Genomic DNA, 21,480 nt, shown 5'->3' with positions numbered 1-21,480 from the left:
TTTCTTAAAAACAGAAAGAAAATTTACTTTTATTTTGCTCTGAATATAGGTCAAAATATAAGTTATAAATGTGGTTGACAGCCAGCTGAGCCAGCTGTGCCCAGGCAGCCAAGAAATCCAATGGCATCCTGGCCTGTATCAGCCATAGTGTGGCCAGCAGGGCCAGGGCAGTGACTGTCCCCTCTGTACTTGGAACTGGTGAGGGCACCCGTCCTATCCTGTGTCCAGGTCTGGATGCCTCCCTGCAAGAAAGACACTGAGGTGCTGGAGTGTATCCAGAGAAGGGCAATGGAGTAGGTGAAGGGTCTGGAGCACAAGTTCTATGAGGAGTGACTGAGGAAGCTGGGGGTGTTTAGCCTGGAGAAAAAAGAGGCTCAGGGGTGACCTTATAACTCTCTGTAACTCTCTGAAAGGAGGCTGTAGCCAGGTGGGGATTGGCCTCTTTTCCCAAGTAATAAAACACAGGGCAAGAGGAAATGGCATCAAGTTGTGCCAGGGAAAGTTTAGACTGGGTATTAAGAGTAATTTTTTCACCAAAAGGTTTGTCAAGCATTGGAACAGGCTGCCCAGGGAAGCAGTTGAGCCCCCATCCGTGGAGGTACTTAAAAGATGTGGAGAAATGGAGCTTAGGTAAATAGTTGAGTGGTGGACTTGATGACCTTAAGGGTGTTTTCCAGCCTTATGACTCTCTGGTTATGATTCTAAGGCGAGAATAAAGAGCTCTATAGGAAGAAGAAGGATATGTGTTATGCGGACAAGTGTATATAGATTCATGACACAGTGTTTGGAGCCAGCTTGGCCATTCTGCCAAATGACCAATGTGAACTACAGTTTTAAGTATCCTATGAAAAGGTTCCCAGATCTAAACAAGCTTAAGGGACAGGGCTGGTCTGTGGATGCCCATGCTCCCTTTGACTTCTAGCAGTTCAGGCATGAGAGAAAAAGGGCAGGATTTACTACGGGGAGGAAAGGCAACTCTTTGTACAAATGTGCATCTGAAGACCTGTTTGGATCACAAGCGTAAACAAAGCAAAATCAAATGCCAGACACCCTGATGTGCATACAGGTCACAAGCCATTCAAGTAGGACCTGTAGGGTAAGCCAATACACTCCTGGCTGTAGAGTAAAACGGAAACACCTTGGTAGGTCTCTCTGGAAGCCAACAGTATATTCCCTCCTGCCATGCCTGACAACTCAGGCTGCCACTACCATGTCTTGCCTGGGAACTGCTTTTGGGCTACTCTGGATCTTTTCCCTTTAGATGCCTAACTCACAGCACACTTCTTTAGTCACAGTCAAGCAGAAAAATATTTTCATGTAGCTTGTCAAACAAAAGATCTTAACTACCGTGCCTTTAAAGAAACTACCAGTCCCACAGCTGAAATAACACCCATGAGATTATTTGTCCTTTTGTCCCAAATTATTAGAAACTCTAACTATTCCAGTAAATATTTATTTATTTATACTCTGAAAACCTTCTCTAATACTGTGTAAGAGAGCTTTAGAACTCAAATGTGTGCTTGAATTATGTCACTTTACACTTAAAACTGATTTCTTCACAAAAGAGCCTGTGTGCATCACTGAATAGAAATTTACATTTTCTAGGGTGAGAGAGAAGAATGAACAGCCTTGTCAAACCTTCCACTCTATATTAGTTACTCTGGGTTAGCAGAGACCAACATAGCCCATCTTTTTGTTGCTGTTCAAGTTGGTAAGGCCAGAAAAAGTTGAAGGAAACATTTGCGTCATCTTGCTGAGATAATTAGTTTATCAAAGATACTACTTTCATTCCTAAATGAGTATCATTCAAGTATTTCAAAACCAGTATGAGCAGTATACAGAGAACAAACTAAAAGATCACTGATATAATACACCCTTTGCTTCCTACAGCAATGCACATATTTCTTCTGGAGAAACCCTTAGGCAAATGACATCAAACTGTCCTACAAGGATTAGATTTCAGATCCCAACATGTTGTAACATTAAGAAAAATACTTCTAAACTATGCAGAGCATCAGTATTTGGGCTACTGGTGAGCACAGAGTAGTGTGCCCGACCTGTGTGCACACTTTGGCCCCACAATCCTGTTATTTGGTGGTTTCACACACAAAGTGATATCATGGAGACATACAAACATTTCTGTTCCATGGTTTCTTTTCAATGAATAGAATTGCTCCAGCCACTAGAATATACTGGAGCCGTAACTGGAGCAAAGTACCTCAAAAGACAAACTTCCAACCTAGCTGTAGAATAGAAACTTCTTTTCGAAGCCTCCTTTCTGTTTTGCTGAGGTTTGGATTAGTAAGGAGCTAAACAGCCATTATCTCTAGCACTCAAAGAAAACAGCTATATTTACCCCAATCTTATATATAAAGATGCTGTAGAAAGCCAGGACTTTTACTTCAAAAGGGGTTTTGGATTCCATTCTGGGAGTTCAGCAGTGTCTGCCCATCTATCAACACTTATTAACAGCAACTAAAACAAGGACTTCAATATCTAGAAACATGGACTCATATTCAGAGTCAAGGACTTAAGCAGAAAAATACAAAACTATGCAGAGACAACAGGGATAGTTTCAGTACCAGGAGCAGCTCAGTCACCTTAGGAGTTTAGGAGTATGTTCTTTTAAATTACAAAGAACTCCAAGCAGCTCTACATATCCCTCTCACATACATGTGACAAAGCACAGTTCGAGAGACTACAAACCACTGTTTTGATAGAGTAATTTATATGAACTTCCATTCTGAGTCTGATATCGTGCATGTATTGTGCACTTACATGGCATGACACGTGACATGTTTAATGATTTCTTTGCCTGTCTTTCACACTGGTGATGAGCCCAGAAGGCCCCAGTGCCCAGAGCTGGAGGACCATGGCAGGGAGAATGATAAACGTCCAGTTGACCCCAAATTTGTGTGGGATCTGCTGCTCCAGCTGGATCCTCATGTATCTATCTGGCTTTATGATGGCATTCATCCAAGAATACTCAAAGAGCTGTTTGATGTCATTGCAAGGCCTCTCTCAATAATTTTTGAACAGTCTTGGGTATCTGGGGAGCTCCCAGCTGACTGGAAGCTGGCTAAGACTGTCTCAATGTTCAAAAAGGGCAAGAAGGATGACCCTGGAAACTACAGGCCTATCAGTCTCACTTCACTGCCTGGTAAAATGATGGAGAAGATTATTCTGGGAGTTCTGAAAAACACCTGAATGACACCACAACCATTGTCAGAGCCAGCACAGCTTCATGAGAGCAAAGTCCTGCATGTCCAACATGACTGCCTTCTAGGACAGGCTGGTTGATCATGGGAAGCCAGATGATGTGATCTTTATAGATTACAGTAAAGTTTTTGATACTGTCTCTCAGAGGACCTTTCTGCAGAAAATGTCCAGCCCACAGCTGGATAAACACATCATGTGGTGGGTGAGCAGCTGGCTCAGGGGTCAGGCACAAAGGGCTGCAGTGAACGGGGTGACATCAGACTGGTGTGACCTGTCACTAGTGGGGTTCCACAGGGCTTCATCCTTAGGTCTTATCTTCATCTCATCCTCTGCTCTTGAACATCTTAATAAACAACTTGGACACAAGACTTAAAGGCCCAAAGTAAGTTTGCTGGTGATACAAAACTGGGAGGAGACAGTCACTCCCTTAAAAGCAGAGGCCTTGTAGAGAGGAGTCAAAAAATGACAGGGCTGGGAAATTACCAACTGTATGAAGTTTAAGAAAGACAAATACTGGACTCTACACCTAGGAGAGGAAAAACCTGGATGTATGGACAGACTGAGGAATAAGACCCTGGAGAACAGTGCTGCAGACAGGGACCTGGAGGTCACTGTCAAGGGCAAGTTGGACATAAGTGAGCAGTGCCCTGGCAGCCAGGAGGGTCAGCTCTGTCCTGGGGTGCATCAGGCACAGCATCACAGCTGGGCAAGAGAGGGGATTGTCCTGCTCTGCTCTGCACTGGGGCAGCCTCATCTTAAAGGCTGGGGGCAGTTTTGGATGCCACAGTATAAAAAAGATACTAAGTGCTGGAAGAGTGGCCAAAGGAGGGCAACTGAGATGATGAAGAGACATGAGGAGAAGCTGTGTGAGAAGTGGCTGAGGTCACTTGATTGGTTCAGCCTGGAGGAGACTGAGAGGAGACTTTATCACAGTTTGTAACATCCTTGTGAAGGGAAAAGGAGGAGCAGGGACTGATCTCTTCTCTGCAGTGACCAGTGAAAAGACCTGAGGGAATGGCCTGAAATTGTGTCAGGGGAGGTTTAGGTCAGGTTCACCCAGAGGGTGGTTGGGAACTGGAACAGGCTCCCCAGGGAAGTGGTCACAGCACCAGGCTGACAGAGTTCAAGTAGTGTTCAGACAATAATGTCATGTACATAGGCATGATTCTTGGGGTATCCTGTCCAGGGCCAGAAGGTGGACTTCATGGTCCCTTGTGGATCTCCCCAACTCAGCACATTCTATAGTGATTGATAACTGACTTCTAAAAAGCCATATGATGAAGCAGAGCTTATAGTTCAAAAACTTAGTATTTTATTTCATTGCCTCCTTTACAAGTAACATCCTATTAGTTCATAAAGTTCTCTGACACAGGAATAAAACTCATAGACACAGAAATGTGCAGAAATGTTAGCAGCAATGAGACTGTTAAAATCACAACTCACCTCTGGACTTTCAGCCCAGCTCTGCTCTTGAGTTCTGGGTGTTTTATGACTAAGTTCACCAATTAAAACTTAGTTAAAATTGTGAATACATGATTCACAGATGATTATGCTTGACCAACCAACCTATGCAATAAAGGCTAGAGTATGATATTGATACTGATAGAGGTGCAGTTCAGAAGGACAAAGCTCCCAGACTCTCACAAGGACAAAATTCTTAACACTTTTCTATATTTCTCACCCCAGAACTTGCCTGAAATCCATATGTCAAACTCTATCAACTCTAAATTGTTAATCTGAAACATACTAACCATTCAAAGCTTCATGCAATGAGACAACTTGGTATGCTACAAATAATTGGATATTACCGTAGCATATTATGGACTAGAAACGCAGCATAGAAAAGTGGCAGCTTAAAATACTGTCTCATGTATATAGCTGCTGCAAATTCCAGAGCCAAAAAACACAGAACTGGTAGGATGCCAAATACTACTTCCACAGAAGGTGGTATTTACTATTCTTTGCTGAGTTCTGTCAGTAAGAAAACAATGCTGCACGACCCCAGAAAAAGCATGCTTATGGCAAGTAATTATATGATACTCTCTTCATGGACTCCTGTCAAATGGAAAAGGGTTCAGATCACCATGAAACAAACCACATCATGTTGACCAGACTCTATTCTTTGACTGCTAGGCCTGACAATAGTAATTTTAGCCAATCTACAACTATAGGAAGTAATTCTACTCAGAACACAAGCACTAAGCACAGAAGTTTACGATTGTATAAATTTCCTATTTACCTATTTTAGAACAAAAATATTCCAAGAGCAGACACATAATGACTAAGAAAACACAAACTCCACTTCTTAGCCAGAGATTTTAATGGGGTCTAAAGTATCAGATGAAGTGGAAGCACCAGAGGATTGCACAAACATACCTAAACATTGCTGCTATGCCTTTTGCAAATTGAGCAGGAATAGAGATAGAAGACCAATAAGGACAGAACTGAACCTTGACAACTAAATCTGATTTCTGGGCCCTAGCAAAATAGTGATGCCTTGAGATAAGTAAAAAGGCAAGGACAGACCACTTTGCAGTCAGGACTCGTCAGATTAATATGACAGAACTGTTCTCAGAAAAGAAAAGCTTCATTCTCTCCTACCCACTGCTGCCTTCCAGAAGCACAGTAGGTGTTTTCAAGGAAGAAAAGTAAGGTTTATATGTATCTTTAGCTCTAGTTGTTGCAGAGAGACGTATCACCACTTCTTTAAAACGATGAGCATCAAAGGGCAGGAGAAATTACAGATGCTTTTATAAATAAATATGGGACTGAAGTGAAAGTAAGCATTCTCCAATGCCTGCAAGAATATTCCAAGAGAGATCCATCACAAAACCTCATTAGTTAGGTCTTCAAAAGTCTCTAGAATTGAAGACCACAAAGAGAGCTACTGTGATAGATCTTAAAACATGCTGTTACAAATAAGAGTATGGAAAAAAGAAAATCTTGCTTCAGAATTCATGTATCTATATATATATGTATTTTGAGTTGTAATTAAAAAAATAAGACAATACTCTTCACTTTCTCCTATTCTTAACAGTACAGAGTTGAAAAATACTAATTTACCTATTCCTCCATTCGTATTTCTTCCAGTGCTAAATAAAACCAGCTATTCTGGAATCAAATCAAGAATACATCTAGTCAAGTAGCAGATGTTTCTCCTACCATATCTTTAGCTCTGCACAACTTAAAACTTAAGGATACTCTTTAGTGCTAACTAAACACCCACAGAGAGTTTGTATTTCCTATTCTAAGAGAATTATTCTAAGAGTTCATCTTTTTTTGTTTTTGAAATATCCTCATGGCAATTAACCCTAACTTGTGTGCAAAAAATCTGTCTCTTTGATGCTTAGTGATTTCATTTTGATCTCTAGTTTCACATTACTCAGGTTATGAGATGAAGGAACAATAGTTTTTCAACCTTCTCAAAGATATTCCTGCTTTTAATGACTTTACTCTTCCTGATAGTTTTCTCTTCTACAGACAGAAGAAATCACTGGTCCTTTTATAATGATAATCCTTGTTTCCCTTGTCAGTATGTATGTGTGTGTATATATATATATATACATATATGTGTTTATATATACATATTTATGTTTGTGTACAAATTTAAAAAATTATTAAAAATATTAAAAAATTATAAAAAGAAATTATATATAAAACACAGCCTTTATGATGCCAACATAGCAGGAGTTTACAAAAAATGCAGTCCCTCTTCACAATTCATAAACATTACACTTTCAGACAATGCTGCGCCTCCAACTTAATCCTCTTGTGATCCTCAGTAGTTTCACAATCTTTTCCCGAAGTATCAATAACCACTTTAAATTAAAACACCACTTGCATAACAATAGGTTCCCACCCCTTCATTCTGGGGACATTCCTTTTGATTTGACATTTTATTCCATGCAATTGACAGCAGCGGGTTTTTCCATACAATTCTAAATTTCAGTGGTACAACAGACATGACCACATTCCATAGTCACAACAAGATTTATAACCTCATTGTTTCTTCCCTTTTCCAAATGGTTTATTAATGTGATCAATAACAAAACACAGCATTATTGGAGGACTCCACATGCTGTCACTTTCTCTTGAGGAAACAATTTAATTCTAACTAGAGAATACATTTGCAGTACAACACAAACCTGATGGACAGTTCAGGTTACAAGACCGAGTACCAGTAGATGACTCTGAATCTCAAAACTTCTCAAAATGTACTTTTACTCTAGTCAATAAAAAAATGACACTCAAAATTAACATACCCAGGTTTCCAAAGACCTGTGGGTGTAGAATTGCTTTAAGCATAAGGTATCTGTAACTAACACAGTACATCGTACTTCAGGAAAATTACAAGAAAAGGATTAAGTTTTAAGCAGCATACTCTCACTGAAAACTAAGGCAAGGAGAAAAAGAGCAGACAAAAAATGTCAGAAGCTCACAGTGACCCACGTAACAGCTATTTCTAAACCAAGTGCCAACAGGAACACATGAATATGTCATTATCTTCAAACAAAAGAAAAATCCTTTTTGTTTCGCCTGTGGTTCCTTCTCATAGCTCAGAGATATCACCTGCTCAGATTTAGCAGACTGATTTCCTTTATTGATCTATTTCAGGTCAGTCTCTATAGCAAATTTAATGAAGCATTCCTCTGGCTCTGTGCAGACACAGGCCACTAGCTTGGTCTAGCTACAGAATTCTGACAACAGAAATGCCTGCCACAATGCTGCAAAATAAAAATTTCATTTTAGGTTCTTAAATATGCATTTGTTATTTAAACAACAAATAGGAATAGTAGTTCCAACACTGAGTAGGCACTATAGTTATCACTGAATTAAACACAATGGAAATTATAGCCACTTGTCTAGTGTTTCTCTTTAATAATGACACTTCATTACTCATTTGGCACAGTCATACATTAATTATATCTTCAAGGATATTTCAAAATGCTTTAGCAAGTCCTTGAAAACATCAATGCAGTATTTCATGGACATCAAGTTTTGAAGCATCAATTTGGTTTCTGGGAAAGACAGCTTTCAGTCACACTACTCAAAATACATAATTTTTAAGGGCAAAAACCAACAAGAACATTGAACCACAAGTACTCTGTGCCTGAGCTGTTCTATTGGGTGAGAAAATCCTGGGGAGAGCAACAGCAGTCAGTTCACAACACAACATTCTCAGTTGTGTCCAACCATTAGCTCTACAAAATCAAGTACTAGCATGGCTGTTTGAGAACAGCATTGCAAAATTTCTCAGGTAACACTGCATCTTCCTGTGCCACTTTCAGGAGTTGCTCCAGAATACTTCTGTATTTTACAGCTTGCATCTCTGTACAAGTCAAGATCTGAGTGGACAAGTGCCCAGCTTTCTTTTTCCCTTTTTCCTCCTCTTGTAAAAGGTCCCAGCTGGTTCCAGTTTTCTGGGTGTGAATTATTGTGAAGACATTAAAGGTATGTGCTTTCTTGTGTTCTCAAAATCAGCTTGGCTTTGCAAGGGATGGGCTTCTTCTCTTTCTTGATGGGAAGGTACTGCAAATGCACGACCTGACTGTGAGAGGCCAAGTGAGGTAGGGGTGGGAGTGAAGTTATTGCCCTGAAATGGTGCTGTGTTATTCACAAAAATCAGCTCCTTTTCCCAAATTACAGCAGAAGAACAAGGGCATCATTACTGATTCAGAAAGCTAAAAGGCTTTATCATGAAATGGTCTTCTTGCCTCAAGCAAGCATTTTCCCTGCCCTAAATGCTTATTTATAATCTCACTTGCAGAACTGCACAACAAATGTATGAGCTCTGCCATACGTGTTCTGAATCTTTGGGATTGGTAGTTCTGTCCTTTTGTGTTGAGGCAATCAAGTGCATGCCTCGCTTTAGTAAAAATACTATAAATGCTAAGCTAGCTGCAAATTCATATGTGCTATTGATAAAATCACTAGCCAATACAAAGATGTTTTAATATGCTTTACTGTTACAGGGCTTACAAGTGTTTTTCAGGGTGAAGAGAGAGGCGAGAATGTTGACTTCATGTTCAGAAGGCTTGATTTATTATTTTATGCTGTATACTACATTATTACTATGCTAATAGGAATAGAGAGAAAAGTTCTCAGCAACTGGTTAAGCTAAGAATAGAAAAGGAATGAATAACAAAGGTCTGTGTCTCAGCAGAAAGCGAGAACAGCACTGCCGTGAGTGGTCAGTAAATCCAAACATCCACGGGAGACCAATCACGGATCCACCTGTTGCATTCCACAGCAGCAGGTAACCATTGTTTACATTTGTTGCTGAGGCCACAGCTTCTCAGAAAGGGGAAAAATCCTAAAGAAAGGATTTTTATGAAAAGATGTCTGTGACACTTTACATGTTACAGCTCTTCATAAAGATGTTTAGATTAAAAAACACATTTATTTGAACTTACCACACCACTGCTTGGTGGGCAACTGAGGCACAATAGGTGATTTCTTTGGGCTGAGGAAGGGTTCTTAAGCCGTAATTCCTTTATGAATTTCAAGATGCATGGACAAGTAAGGTGATTTCAGGGATGGCATTCGAGCCAGGTGAAAACGGCCAACTCTACAAAAGCACATGCCACAACCTACACAATCTGTCACCAGATAATTGCTATTTTCAGGATGGAGAAAGGGTTAAAGCTTTCAGAAAGGCTCAACAGAGCAAAATTAAGAGCTGACTGCATTCTTTACCTATACATTTAAAACATTACGAGGCAGTTTGGTTTTTTTTTTGGAATGTCAGAAGTTGTGAGCCTGAGAAAATTCAGCACCAATTATCACAAAACCAAACAGATTTGTCCTCCTCCTTCAGAACTTGACAGCGGAACTGTATTTTCTAACTATACATCATCACAAACACAGAAATTGAAATTAAGCTCTTTGCAGTCATGTTCAAGGTCCTCAGATTTCATTATTACTATTACTATTTTTACAGTGGAGTTAACGGTCACTTAAAATGGACTGCCAAACCCAATCCTAGCATTAATTAATTGAAATCCACTATCATAGCTACAAAATAGATCTCAGAAAAATTATTGTGCTTACTGAACAGTTTTGGTATTAATTCACTGTTCTTGCTCTGCTAAAAGGCTGAATCACACTTGAACTTTATTACTATATAAATGCAACTGTTAAAATAATCAACAATTAAGCTGTTCATTTGCTGCAAAACATCATTTTTTGTAATTTCCATAGATTGGTGAAAATTTAAGCAGAAATATAACATGAGGATAACAATATTTCTCTGAATGGTGCAATTTTAGTCATGCACAGACTTCCTCTATAAAAGGAAAGCTCATTTTGGTAAAATACCTGTCTTTGACAAGTCATATATATAATGAAAATTGGGAATTGAACTCATTAGTGATTTTGTTCTGCTCCAGCACCAGTTTTCATACTTTTGACCAAGCTCCTGGAAACTGAAAAAATTGCCTGTCATATTAATTTTTTTTAAATTATCTTTAGGTTTTAAAATCTAAAGCCTTAAGGAAAATAGAATTAGAACAAAGACTCATGAGGACAAGATGCAGCATATCATGATTTGGGAAGAGTGGTCTTTGTTGCACTTTAAAAGATAGTTATACTGAACATATGTCAGGCACAATTAATAAGAGATTTAACTTATAGAAACCATGTTGGTCATAAAGAAAGACATGTCTGAATTCCATTCCTTCAAGAGGTACTTAAACTCCACCACAAATGACCTTCACTACATAATAACAAAGAACTGGCCTGTATTAGTTAAAAAAACACAGCATGCTCGGAGAAGGAGTAAAGAATGCAAGTGTAGATATATTACTATTTTCACTTGTAATTGACAACGGTGCACTGATCACAGGAGGAAGCTGTTTGTGCAGCTCTGCAAAAGCTGTGATGCCTTACAGTAGTTCAGGTTCCTGATTCAGCTGTCAGAAGCCAGGCCTGCAGGTACAGCGCAGTGGGAGACCAAGGGCACTAACAGTAGCCCCAGGGCCATTTCAACTCACTCTGCTTTCAAACAAGAGTACTCACATATGTAGGGGGATACAGTATGGGTAAATGAAGATGGTATAGAATGTAATCTTATCTCCTAAAGAGCTGCAGCTGAGCCAATTATTAAGGAATAGGAGCAGGCCTGATTTTAACAGGCCACACCTGTAGCCAATCAGCAGTGTTATAAAAGAGTGGATTGGTTGGTTGAGGGGAGCTGGAGTCAGTTGCTGCTGTGAGGGCAAGGAAGGGTCAGTGCCTAGAGGAGATACCTACAAGAAACACCAAGGAGGTATGAAACTCTAGCAATATGGAACCTTTGCAATGTACTGATAATAGAACTCTTGCAACATAAAGACAACACACATAACCTGTGCTATTACAGAAATAAACATTTCCATTTCTTTTATGAAAAATAATCAGTTCCACTGCTTTGAACTAGGTCATCCAGACTGTCTCATTTTTAGTCAAGTACCTTGCACAGAACCATTACTGCATCATTTTAAAAGATAACTTTAGGACTGATCCCACACACTAGGAAAATGCTCCCACTTGAGTAGCTAAAAACTGCTAAAATTTCCTCAAATTAATTTTATATCTTTATTTTGTATTTCCAAAGGTTGATTATTTCTCATGCGTTTTATTCCACTGACTGCTAAATGGGAACTGAGCTAGTAATGTCAGTATTACTACAATGGAAAAAAAGTACAGCTCTTAAGGAAGATAAGGTATAATATTTCCTTTGTTAATGCAATTTGTTTCCTTTATACTTCCTTTTTAAAGAAAAGCATAAGAAAATGAAACAAAAAAACCCAAAAAAGAACAGCACAGTAGCATTGAATAAAAGCAGGAATATTTTCACACACACTGCCATACTCTGTGCCACAAGTGCCATTAAACAGCAGCACAGCTCTCACTAACCCCCTGTACATGAGAACATTTAAACAGCACTACTGTTAAGCAGCAATGTCAGAATATTTCCTTAGAAGCTGAAAACATATATAGTCAGACATTACCTCAAATGTTTGTTACATTTTCCACTCCTATTTTAAAAACAAGCTTTCCAAATTGCCCAAGACACTATCACACTAAAAGATACAGTAATGTTTTAGCTTAATGAAAAGAGCACATTATTTCCATTCATATTTCTTAATACATATTTCATTTTAAGCTCAGCTAATGCATGAGTCTTTTTTCAGATCCTGCAAAACATGAACAAAGACAAACCTATTTTTTTCATACCATTAGTTTCTGCAAACTTCTGTATATCAGCCAGAGTTTTCAATTCTTTCCTTGGGCAAGCTGATACACACAAGGCAATAGACTTAATCTTCTGATGTACTAGATCAATGTTGCATGGATCCAAGAAGAATACATACCTATGGAAGGAAAAAAGATAAATTACTTCTATTTTAATTAACAATTACACTGAACAAAATTTCAAACTATGGGATTCAGTCAAGACTGAGTGATTCAGTCCACCCAGAAATATAGGAAATTTGATATTATTGTAACTGTGTGGATCAAAAGAATTTATGTACTCAACATATGCACAACAAATGTATTGGTATTTATGTACCTCTGGATCACACAAAAAGGATGTTTAACTCTACCTGATTCAAGTCCATTCAAATGGTGCTACTCACAAAAACAGTAGTAGTCCTACCATGCCTCTTCACAGATATGAGTCCAAACATTCATAACCTTTTACTCCAACCTTAAACTTGACTTAGAGAATTCAAAATTTTTTCCAAAAAGACCCAACAAACTAAATAAAGTCACTCTTATTCTGCAAAAAGAAAAGGTCCATGGCTATATTAATGAATGCACATAATACCAGCAATTAAGAACAGCTTTTTAGTATAGATTGATTTTTCCATGTCATGACTAAATTAATTACTTTGGTATTTACTTAGAAATAAACTGTCTTCACATATTTTAAGTAGAATTATCTAATGCTTAAGTGCAGTATTTTAAAGATATTTTACTTGCTAACTTTTCACAATGAATGGCTGGCTATGTATATGTTTTATGACAAACATTAACCCTACAGAATTTCCAGTGATGATATAGTAGAGATGCTTTTCTCTTTGAAAGTTGAACAATTCTTAAATCCCTACAATTCTGGTGATGGACTATGCATCGAAATATTCTCTTCATATTACCTAACATCATATGAAAACACCTGAAATCTGCCACATAAAATGCCATTTCTATTTTTGTAGTCCTCATGATGGGAATTCATTCTGCAGCCAGTAAAAATCCCTTCGCTCCTAGAAAGCATTTAGGTCCTCCCTGAACACCTTCAGTCTATATGCTAATTGCTGTCTACTGTTCTATTACCCAGTGTCAGTGTACAAGAATGATTACTACGTAGTACAATCTTCCTTAGAAGTCCATCAAAACTCATGTTGTCTAAATCAACTGTAACATAGTAATAGATTACTTGCATTCTTAAAACATGAAAGTAATTTTTTGTTAATATCTTGACAAAAGTCAAGAAGTCTGAGAAACAAGTGTAAAAATGAAAATTCTATCATGCAAACACAGTAAAAGTAACTGCATGCAAGCAATAAGCCACAGTTTTCCCTTAACTTCAAGGAAAATACTCTTGAGTTGATACCAGGACATGAAATAGCTGTTTTAACTGAAGTTCCTCCAGTTGTTATCCCACACAATAAGGGTATGCAGCAGGAGAGTGTCTACTTCTTTGAGGGTATTTGGTCAAAGGAGCTACAAAGCAGAACCTACACAGTTAAACTTGATTGATATTGCAAGGGAGGCTAGGATGGGAACAAATCTGGTCAGTCTCACTAAGTGGTAAGGACCTGTGGATTATGAAAATTTGATGATGATTTGGTGATTTTTCAGATAGTCTTATCTGGCTAAGGACTTTGCCAAATTGAGAAAAGGAAAAGGAGACAATCAGACAGAAAACTTATCCACTTAATGTTAGTAATAACAATAATCAGAAAGAAACCCTGACAATGACAGCAATTGATGGGCTATCAAGAAACTGCAGACAGGGACTTTGCGATTGATAGGGATGCAAACTCTTAAGTACAAAATGTAGGAAGGATCAGTGGGACCCTGCTAGCAGCAAAGGGAACATGCACAGGACAAGGCAGCAGACACAGGGGTGTAAAAGGGAACAGTTACATGCAAGTTGATGTTGGTCAGTATGTTATCTAACCTCAGCACCTGATCACTGCAGTCTATCTTGCCCTATTACTAAAGCTTTTAACTCTCTCTCTGCATAATTCCAGTCTCTATACAATGTGCATGGATGCTGCAAGTGCTGCAGAGATTAAGCGACAGCTACTGGGGGGACTGACATGGGTGTGAGGGATTTGGCACCAGCAGCAGGAATCAAACCATGTGTTTGGGTGCCACAGCAATGTGGTTTTAGCTACCGAAGTGAGTGGGGTCTCAGTGCCAGTTGCAGGGAGGGGTCTTGGCAATGAGCTGCTGGGGTGAGAACAATGTGTGCCTACAAAAAAAGCAGCTACAGAGGTCACAGACTCAGGATAGGTGGTCACTGCCCTTGTGGTGCTGGCTATTGATGGGGCTGTACCTTCTCCAGAACGATTTATTCAAATTATAGAAACATAGAAAATCCTGAGTTGGAAGGGACCCTGAAGGATCACTGAGTCTAGCTCCGAGTAGGGAGCTCTAGGTGAGAAGTGTTGCGTGGGCAGAGGGTCTGTGGTGTTATTTGGGGGAAACTGTGGGTCTGGGGTGCTTGTGGAATGAGTGCATGAATGTTAGGTACTTAGCACCAAACTGGATCAGCTGCTGAGAAGGGGGAACCCATAATATGGATAAGGCGCTCTGCTAGTACTTGGAGAATCTGCAACGTATCTGAGGCTGTGAACCTGGAAAGTGCCATGCGGGTGCCTAGTGACCTTCTGCACTAGTGACATTCTGCCACTGTCAGCCTTCCTTCTTTCATCACTAGGAGGAGGAGGGGACATGACTGGCTCTTGCTTATGAGCACCACTGTTGAAGGCAGCACCTTGTCACTGCCAGTTTGTGTAACCAGCTATGTCAATGTCCCATATGTTACTTTCCATCCACATCCCTCAGCCTCCGATCTCAGCAGAGACCCTGGGCTCTGGGAGCTGTAGAACTGGACTCCAATTCCTAGACAAGAGGGTCCTCTGAATTTTCCCACGGAAACCAAATCAGGAATGTCACTATTAGCAAGATAGAACTCATCCCACTTCTACCATTATTTCAATTCAAGAGTCAAGCTATCATTTTAATCGCCAGAATATTTTGTAAAATAAATGCTACAATTCTAACTCAAACTTGGAAGTTTAGAAATACAATGCAATTACAGCATCCTATGCAGTTTTGACAGAAATGTGGGCACAGCCTTAAATTCAAACACTACATGTGGGCACATGAAATTCAAACACTACATTGTATGGTGCACAGAAAAGAGCCGCACAGAAAACTCCAGGCTATCAAATCTGTGGTCTTGGAAAACACAAGTAAGATAAGTAAGATTAGTTTTACTTCAGCACAGCTAAAACAAGAACCAAAATTTGAGGAACCGGCATTACAGAAGAAAAGTTAATTTTTTTTTTTTTTGTTTATAAAGCTTATATGTAGAAGATAAGTGATTTTACTGCAGAAAATTTCATACTGTGAAACCACAGGACAGGTTTTGTTTCCCTCTAGAAGAATGTCATTACATGCTTTGTGCTGCAATTTCAGTTATTTACAATCAGCAATAGACTAGTTTTCTAATAAGGAAATAACACATCAGCAATACAAAGGCAGACGTAAACAAAGTAATCATATTGTTAGAGATGCTTCAATACTGCAATGAAAATAAGTTTGCTATTTGAAAATCAATATAGTAGACTTACAACAAAGGTACATTTATGCATCTTTATGAAGTACCAGCCGTGTAGAGAAGGACTTGGAAGTAGCAGTGCATGAAAAATTGGACATGACCTGGCAATGTACACCTGCAACCCAGAAAGCCAGCTGTATCCAGGGCTTCATAAAAAGAAGCATGACTGGCAAGGCAAGTTTTACTGTGCCCGCAGGGGGGCCCCCAGCTCTGGATTGCCCAGAAGAAAGTACAGGAAAGACATGAACAGTACAGAGGAGACGCATGAAAATGATGAGAGGGCTGGAGCATATGAAGGTGTGCTAAGAGAGTTGGGGCTGTTCATCTGGGAAAAGATATGACTGTGGAGACAACTTTTGGCAGCTTTCCAGTACTTATAGGGGGCTTCTGTAAAAGACCAATTGACTTTTCACACAAGCAAATAGTGAAAGGACAAGGGGGAGTGGCTTTAAAGTAAAACAAGGTAGAATTAGAATGATAGAATAATTTTGAAGAAGACCCTTCACATCCTCTACTCTAACAGTAAATGCACTGCCAAGTCCACCACTAAATGACGCCCCTAAGCGCTAAATCTACACATCTTCTAAATACCTCAGGAATGGTGACTTAACCATGTACTCAGGCTTGATAACCTTTCTAGCAAAAAAAATTTGTCATAATGTCCAATCTAAACCTCTCCTTGCACAGTGTGAGACCATTTCCTCTCATCCTGTCACTTGTTACCTAGGAGGGGAGATTGATTCCTCCATCCCTTCAGGTAGCTGTAGAGCAATAAGGTGAAACTGAGAGCTAGTAAACTGAGCATTAGTAACACTTAGACAAAGCTAGCATCTTAAATATTACCTAAAAATTAACAACTAGAGTGTACAGCCTGGAGCATGTTATAGGAGCTGTAATGAACATACTGCAACATGGAGTACAGAACCAAGCAAAATCCCCCAGAAAAACAGTGTAAGAGGTTATGAAGATGACTACACTTAGTAACACAACAGCAAACCAATGAAAAGCAAGACCACTCCAGGCTCTAAGAGTGCTCATATTAATAATTCCCCAGGTATTTCTTTGTTCGGGCTCTCTTTTTTCAAGGCACATAGACTGAGCTACCAGATATCATAATTGATCTGTGTCATCTAATGGAGATAAGAGTCGAGTGTCAAAAATTTCTCAGCAGTAGGGCATACACAGTTTCAGTCAATCAAATTCTCTGTGTACATGCTGCAAACCATCCTGAAAACCTGTGTTTTCCCATTACCTTGGAGAATTACCTAAAGTTCAGGCATTTCCTGGGATCAAATGCATGTGCTCAGGCAGAATGCCACCCTAGCTATTCTTCATAGCATCATATGCACATCTCCTAGTACTTGAGTAGACAGCACAAACTGAATTCTGTCTAAATAACAACACACTGGTGATCAAAAACGAGACTGAACTAGCATTTCAGAGACTTGCATTTGGCTGCTGTGATTATCATTTATTTGCAAATAAAAGGTCATTTTTTTTTAACCCTTTATAGCTACCAGAACTTGTAAAACAAGGAGCTTACTTGAAGCAAATTGGTTTAATTAGAATTCACTGCCAGTTTTGGAATATTGTCTTATGTCTGACTGTACAAGACAGACTACTAAAGTGTGTTGTGGTTACTTTATAAAAATAAAAGGATGCCTGATCCACTCTTTGTTCACAAGATCAGGCTATAAAATCCTCCTTCCCAATACTTCATCTCACTGGTTTCAGCATATCTGATGTACACAGACCAAATCACATCCCTGTGAGAACTGTGCTCTTTACCCTTACCACCCAGATTTCCATATCCACACAGACCACATCAATTTCACTTCCATGACAGTGCCTATGGGTTGCTGTCACATATAAGGGAGAAAATGTTACTTTTACAGATGATTTAGCTTTTCAGCCCTTGGACTAGGAAATGGAAATGGAATTACCCTGCAAGCAAAATGAAATGAGAGTAACTTCACGTTTCCAGAGCCCCATTTGTGGAGCTTAAAGCCTTTTCTTTCTCTACACAAACTGAAATGTATAGGCAGGAAGAAGAGTTTATTTTTACCGTCTGTCTGCAAAGTGCTCCTATAAAAATAACATTAAATACTCCCATGAACTCCACCTCAGACACTGTAGGAACTCCATCTGCTAGAGACAGATGCAAAGCAGATAGCTTTTCTAATTTGCTTGGCAATTTTTCAGAATAAACCATGAGGTGTGAGAGAAGGAAGGATCACTCACTTATATAAGAACCAATCACTTCCAAAACTGGATACCTTGGACTATACCAGGCACTTCATGTGAACAGTTAAAGAGTAATCTGCCTTAGAGGGTTTTCTCTTAACCAGATAGAGAGCACTATAACTTATATGTGTGTATCTATTAATTTGTTTAGTTCATGCCTCAAGCCACAACATCCTTGTTAGAAAAGCATAATTCTTTTGAACCTCATTAAGATGTCTTGACAAACAACAGGCTCTGTCAATTAGCTGTGTTTAAAACAGTCTCTCTTTTAATCTACTGTCTTTTGAGCTTGCATTTACAAGAGGAATTTACTTAGTGGTAGATGTTTCCCCACATGATGGTCTGATCTATGTCACATGTAGAAGACCATCACAATATTAATTATTACATTTCAATAAGGTGTCTGAAATTCTCTACCTTCACATGAACTCAGATACCATTTCCTTCTAGGGGTAAACTTAAAATTATTCTTTTAAATTTGGATTTTTTCTCAGAACACTAGAATCACAATTTTATACTGTATACACATGAGTTTAGAAAAGGCTAAAATGTTTCTGTAAAAAACAGGAAATTTTTGCTGCATAAACTTTAAGCCTTTCAACCTTCTTGAAAGATCAGATTAGAGTAAGAAATTATTTTTCTGACAAAAGATATCAGTAAAAAGTTCTAGACATTTTATTTATCTCAAATCTTTCTGATAACCACCTATTATCTATCTACATTAAATCTTAAATGAGATACTTAGAAATCTTTAGAATAGTAACTCAAAATAAGATCATCTCAGGAAAGCATGCTTCCCAAACAACTTAGGAAAATTATCAAAATTCTGTTAGTCTGAAAGTATGTAGTAAAAGGCTATCATATTCAAAAATCACTAACTTTTTAGCTCCTTGAAGTAACTGGTGATGAAAAAAGCACTTTTTTCTTTGTAAGTGAATATCACTGTACTAAACTAAACAGTTTGCTTCCTTAAGTTTCCTAAGTTGTACAGAAGGACTCTGAGCTTATCTAACAACACAGACCTCAACAGACATTCACAGGTATTCAACCTGTCAGTGAAGAATTCTTGCCACTGCTCCAGTACTACTACTGTAGTGTGATGTCTTCCTGGACAACAGATAGGAAGTACCTGAACTTTGAGTATGAGTTTTAACAGGACAGTGCTTAATCAAAGCTGTGCATACCTCTCAAGTTTTGTGCATTTTCTCCACAAGTCACATATATACATTCTGCCTGCAGTTCAAATTTTAAAGTCTTATTCTAATGTCCCAGATTATCTCATCTCCCCTTACATGTCATGGCAGAAATCAAGCATACAACATCAAAAGTAAACATTGATATCAAAGCCTGCTCCCAAATCTGAGACTACTTGTCATACTTAAAACCCTAACAAACAAGACTTTTCATCAGCCTAGTACAATATCCTACATGAAATGGATGCTGAGAAAAAGTAATTTCTCAATGGCTTAGCTGTATTAATATTGCATATCTGCCAACATAGTCTAATGTTGCTAGTTGTTAAAAAAGATTGCTGTCCTCTAAATGAGAAAGTGTCAAAGGACAAGTAGATATGAGTTAACATATCCCTTTTCCCACCTTATTTAAAATCACTTTCAAAGAAAGAAACAATTTTGCATTCTGTAAACCAGGCAAGGCAAAACCTATCACATACTTACTTCTTGTGTGTGAGATCCAGACCACTGTTGACTATTCCCTCCACCTTGACATTTTTCTGTCCACAAATATTTCCATAACTGTCATATCCTGAAAGCAGTCTTGCAGCTGCTCCTGTAGCTATTGAAAAGCCACAGATAAAACCCTGGAAGAATACAAAAACCCCACAGTTAGCAATACTCTGTTTGAAAGATGGGAAAAGTCAGTTTTATTCATTTATTTCTAAGCAGAGGTTGTCTAAAAATTCTTTCAGACTGGAAAGGGAAAGACAACGACTATCAGAGAGAACTTTTGTGCAATAATAAAACTGAATGCAAGTTAAAAGGGGATTCAGACATCTAATACAGGATATTGTACAAGCAGAGTTAAGACTCCTGTATGTTGTTTATTTGAAAGTCATACTGTCAGCAAGGGGCATGAAGCAGAAGGGAGAAGTCAGCAAGTGCACAAGGGCCAGCAGTGAAGAAGAGCTACAAGCAGAGATGGAGTTGTGACAGATTGCTAAGCATCTTGGACAATTCCACACAATACAGATTTTCTTGCTTTCAGATTTTTTTTCTTTCCTTTAAATTAAATACTTTCAAAGATGAGCCAGAATGATGAGGCTTATCTAACACAAGTTTCTTTTAGGGAAATCCTCTTAAAGCAAGTGAGCAGGTCAAGGCCACGATGGTTCCAGACACTGGTTTTAAATGCAGGAAAGAAACAGATGCAAAGCAAGATGGTTCAGACCACCCAAGCAGTGTGGAAAATATCCTATGTAGGCAAGTCTTGCTGTGAATTTTCAGAGATATTTCACAAGCAAAACCAAGATTAAGGCAATGATTGTGCAAACAAGAGACTAGCCCAAAAGCCTCATTAGCAAACCACTGATAGGGAGAAATGAACCATCAGCTGACTCCACTACCACCAAGGAACTGATTTTACATGTGAGACAGGCTAAGATTTGAGAAGTGGATAAACAGCTGAGATAAGAGCATAGGGCAACAGATGGCAGTGGCAGGATCAGATGAAATGATGACAACAGGTAATGACGTTGGCATGCAACAGTGAAAATGTGGGTGGTTCACCCTGCAAGTGAAGTCTCCTAGAATGGTAACTATGTGACCCAGTCGGATGATTGCTCTGTATACTACATTACTTAGAAAGGAAAATTTGGGACACTCGTGCACAGAAAACTAATGTATAGTTGGAGGAACAGTTCATGCTCAGTTCCCCAAATAATCAGGGAACATGAACAAAACCAGACAAAAAAAACAAATGCAAAAAGAGAGCTACATGTTTCAGGAAGCACTGTGCTTTTTGCAATTTTAAGATATTCACATTACAGTGACAACACAATTGATATGATTTTAAATAATCATTATAATTTTTACATTTGAAGCCCAACCACTGAAAAACACCCTGAGGAAAGTAGAAGAATTTTTTCAGTGGAATTATTCCTAACACCAGAGACGGAGGAAGAGCAGAGAAGAAAGCTGAGAGTACATTAAGTCCCAAACCCC

At 38.8% G+C, this 21,480-nt stretch overlaps 1 protein-coding gene across 1 annotated transcript in view; it reads right to left on the bottom strand.

The window, feature by feature from the left end:
• Positions 1 to 21,480, bottom strand: part of SLC44A1 (solute carrier family 44 member 1) — a 71,503-nt gene that overhangs the window by 32,511 nt on the left and 17,512 nt on the right. The window contains exons 3-4 of the mRNA XM_058823664.1: positions 19,978 to 20,120; positions 12,436 to 12,572 (exon numbers count right to left, since the gene is read on the bottom strand). Coding sequence (XP_058679647.1) covers positions 12,436 to 12,572; positions 19,978 to 20,120 — 280 coding nt within the window. The remainder of the gene's footprint in view (positions 1 to 12,435; positions 12,573 to 19,977; positions 20,121 to 21,480) is intronic.

The sequence above is a fragment of the Ammospiza caudacuta genome, chromosome Z, assembly GCF_027887145.1.
Source record: "Ammospiza caudacuta isolate bAmmCau1 chromosome Z, bAmmCau1.pri, whole genome shotgun sequence".
NCBI classification, from domain to species: Eukaryota; Metazoa; Chordata; class Aves; order Passeriformes; family Passerellidae; genus Ammospiza; species Ammospiza caudacuta.
Note: the sequence above shows the minus strand (reverse complement) of the source record. Positions and strands in the feature narration are given on the sequence as shown.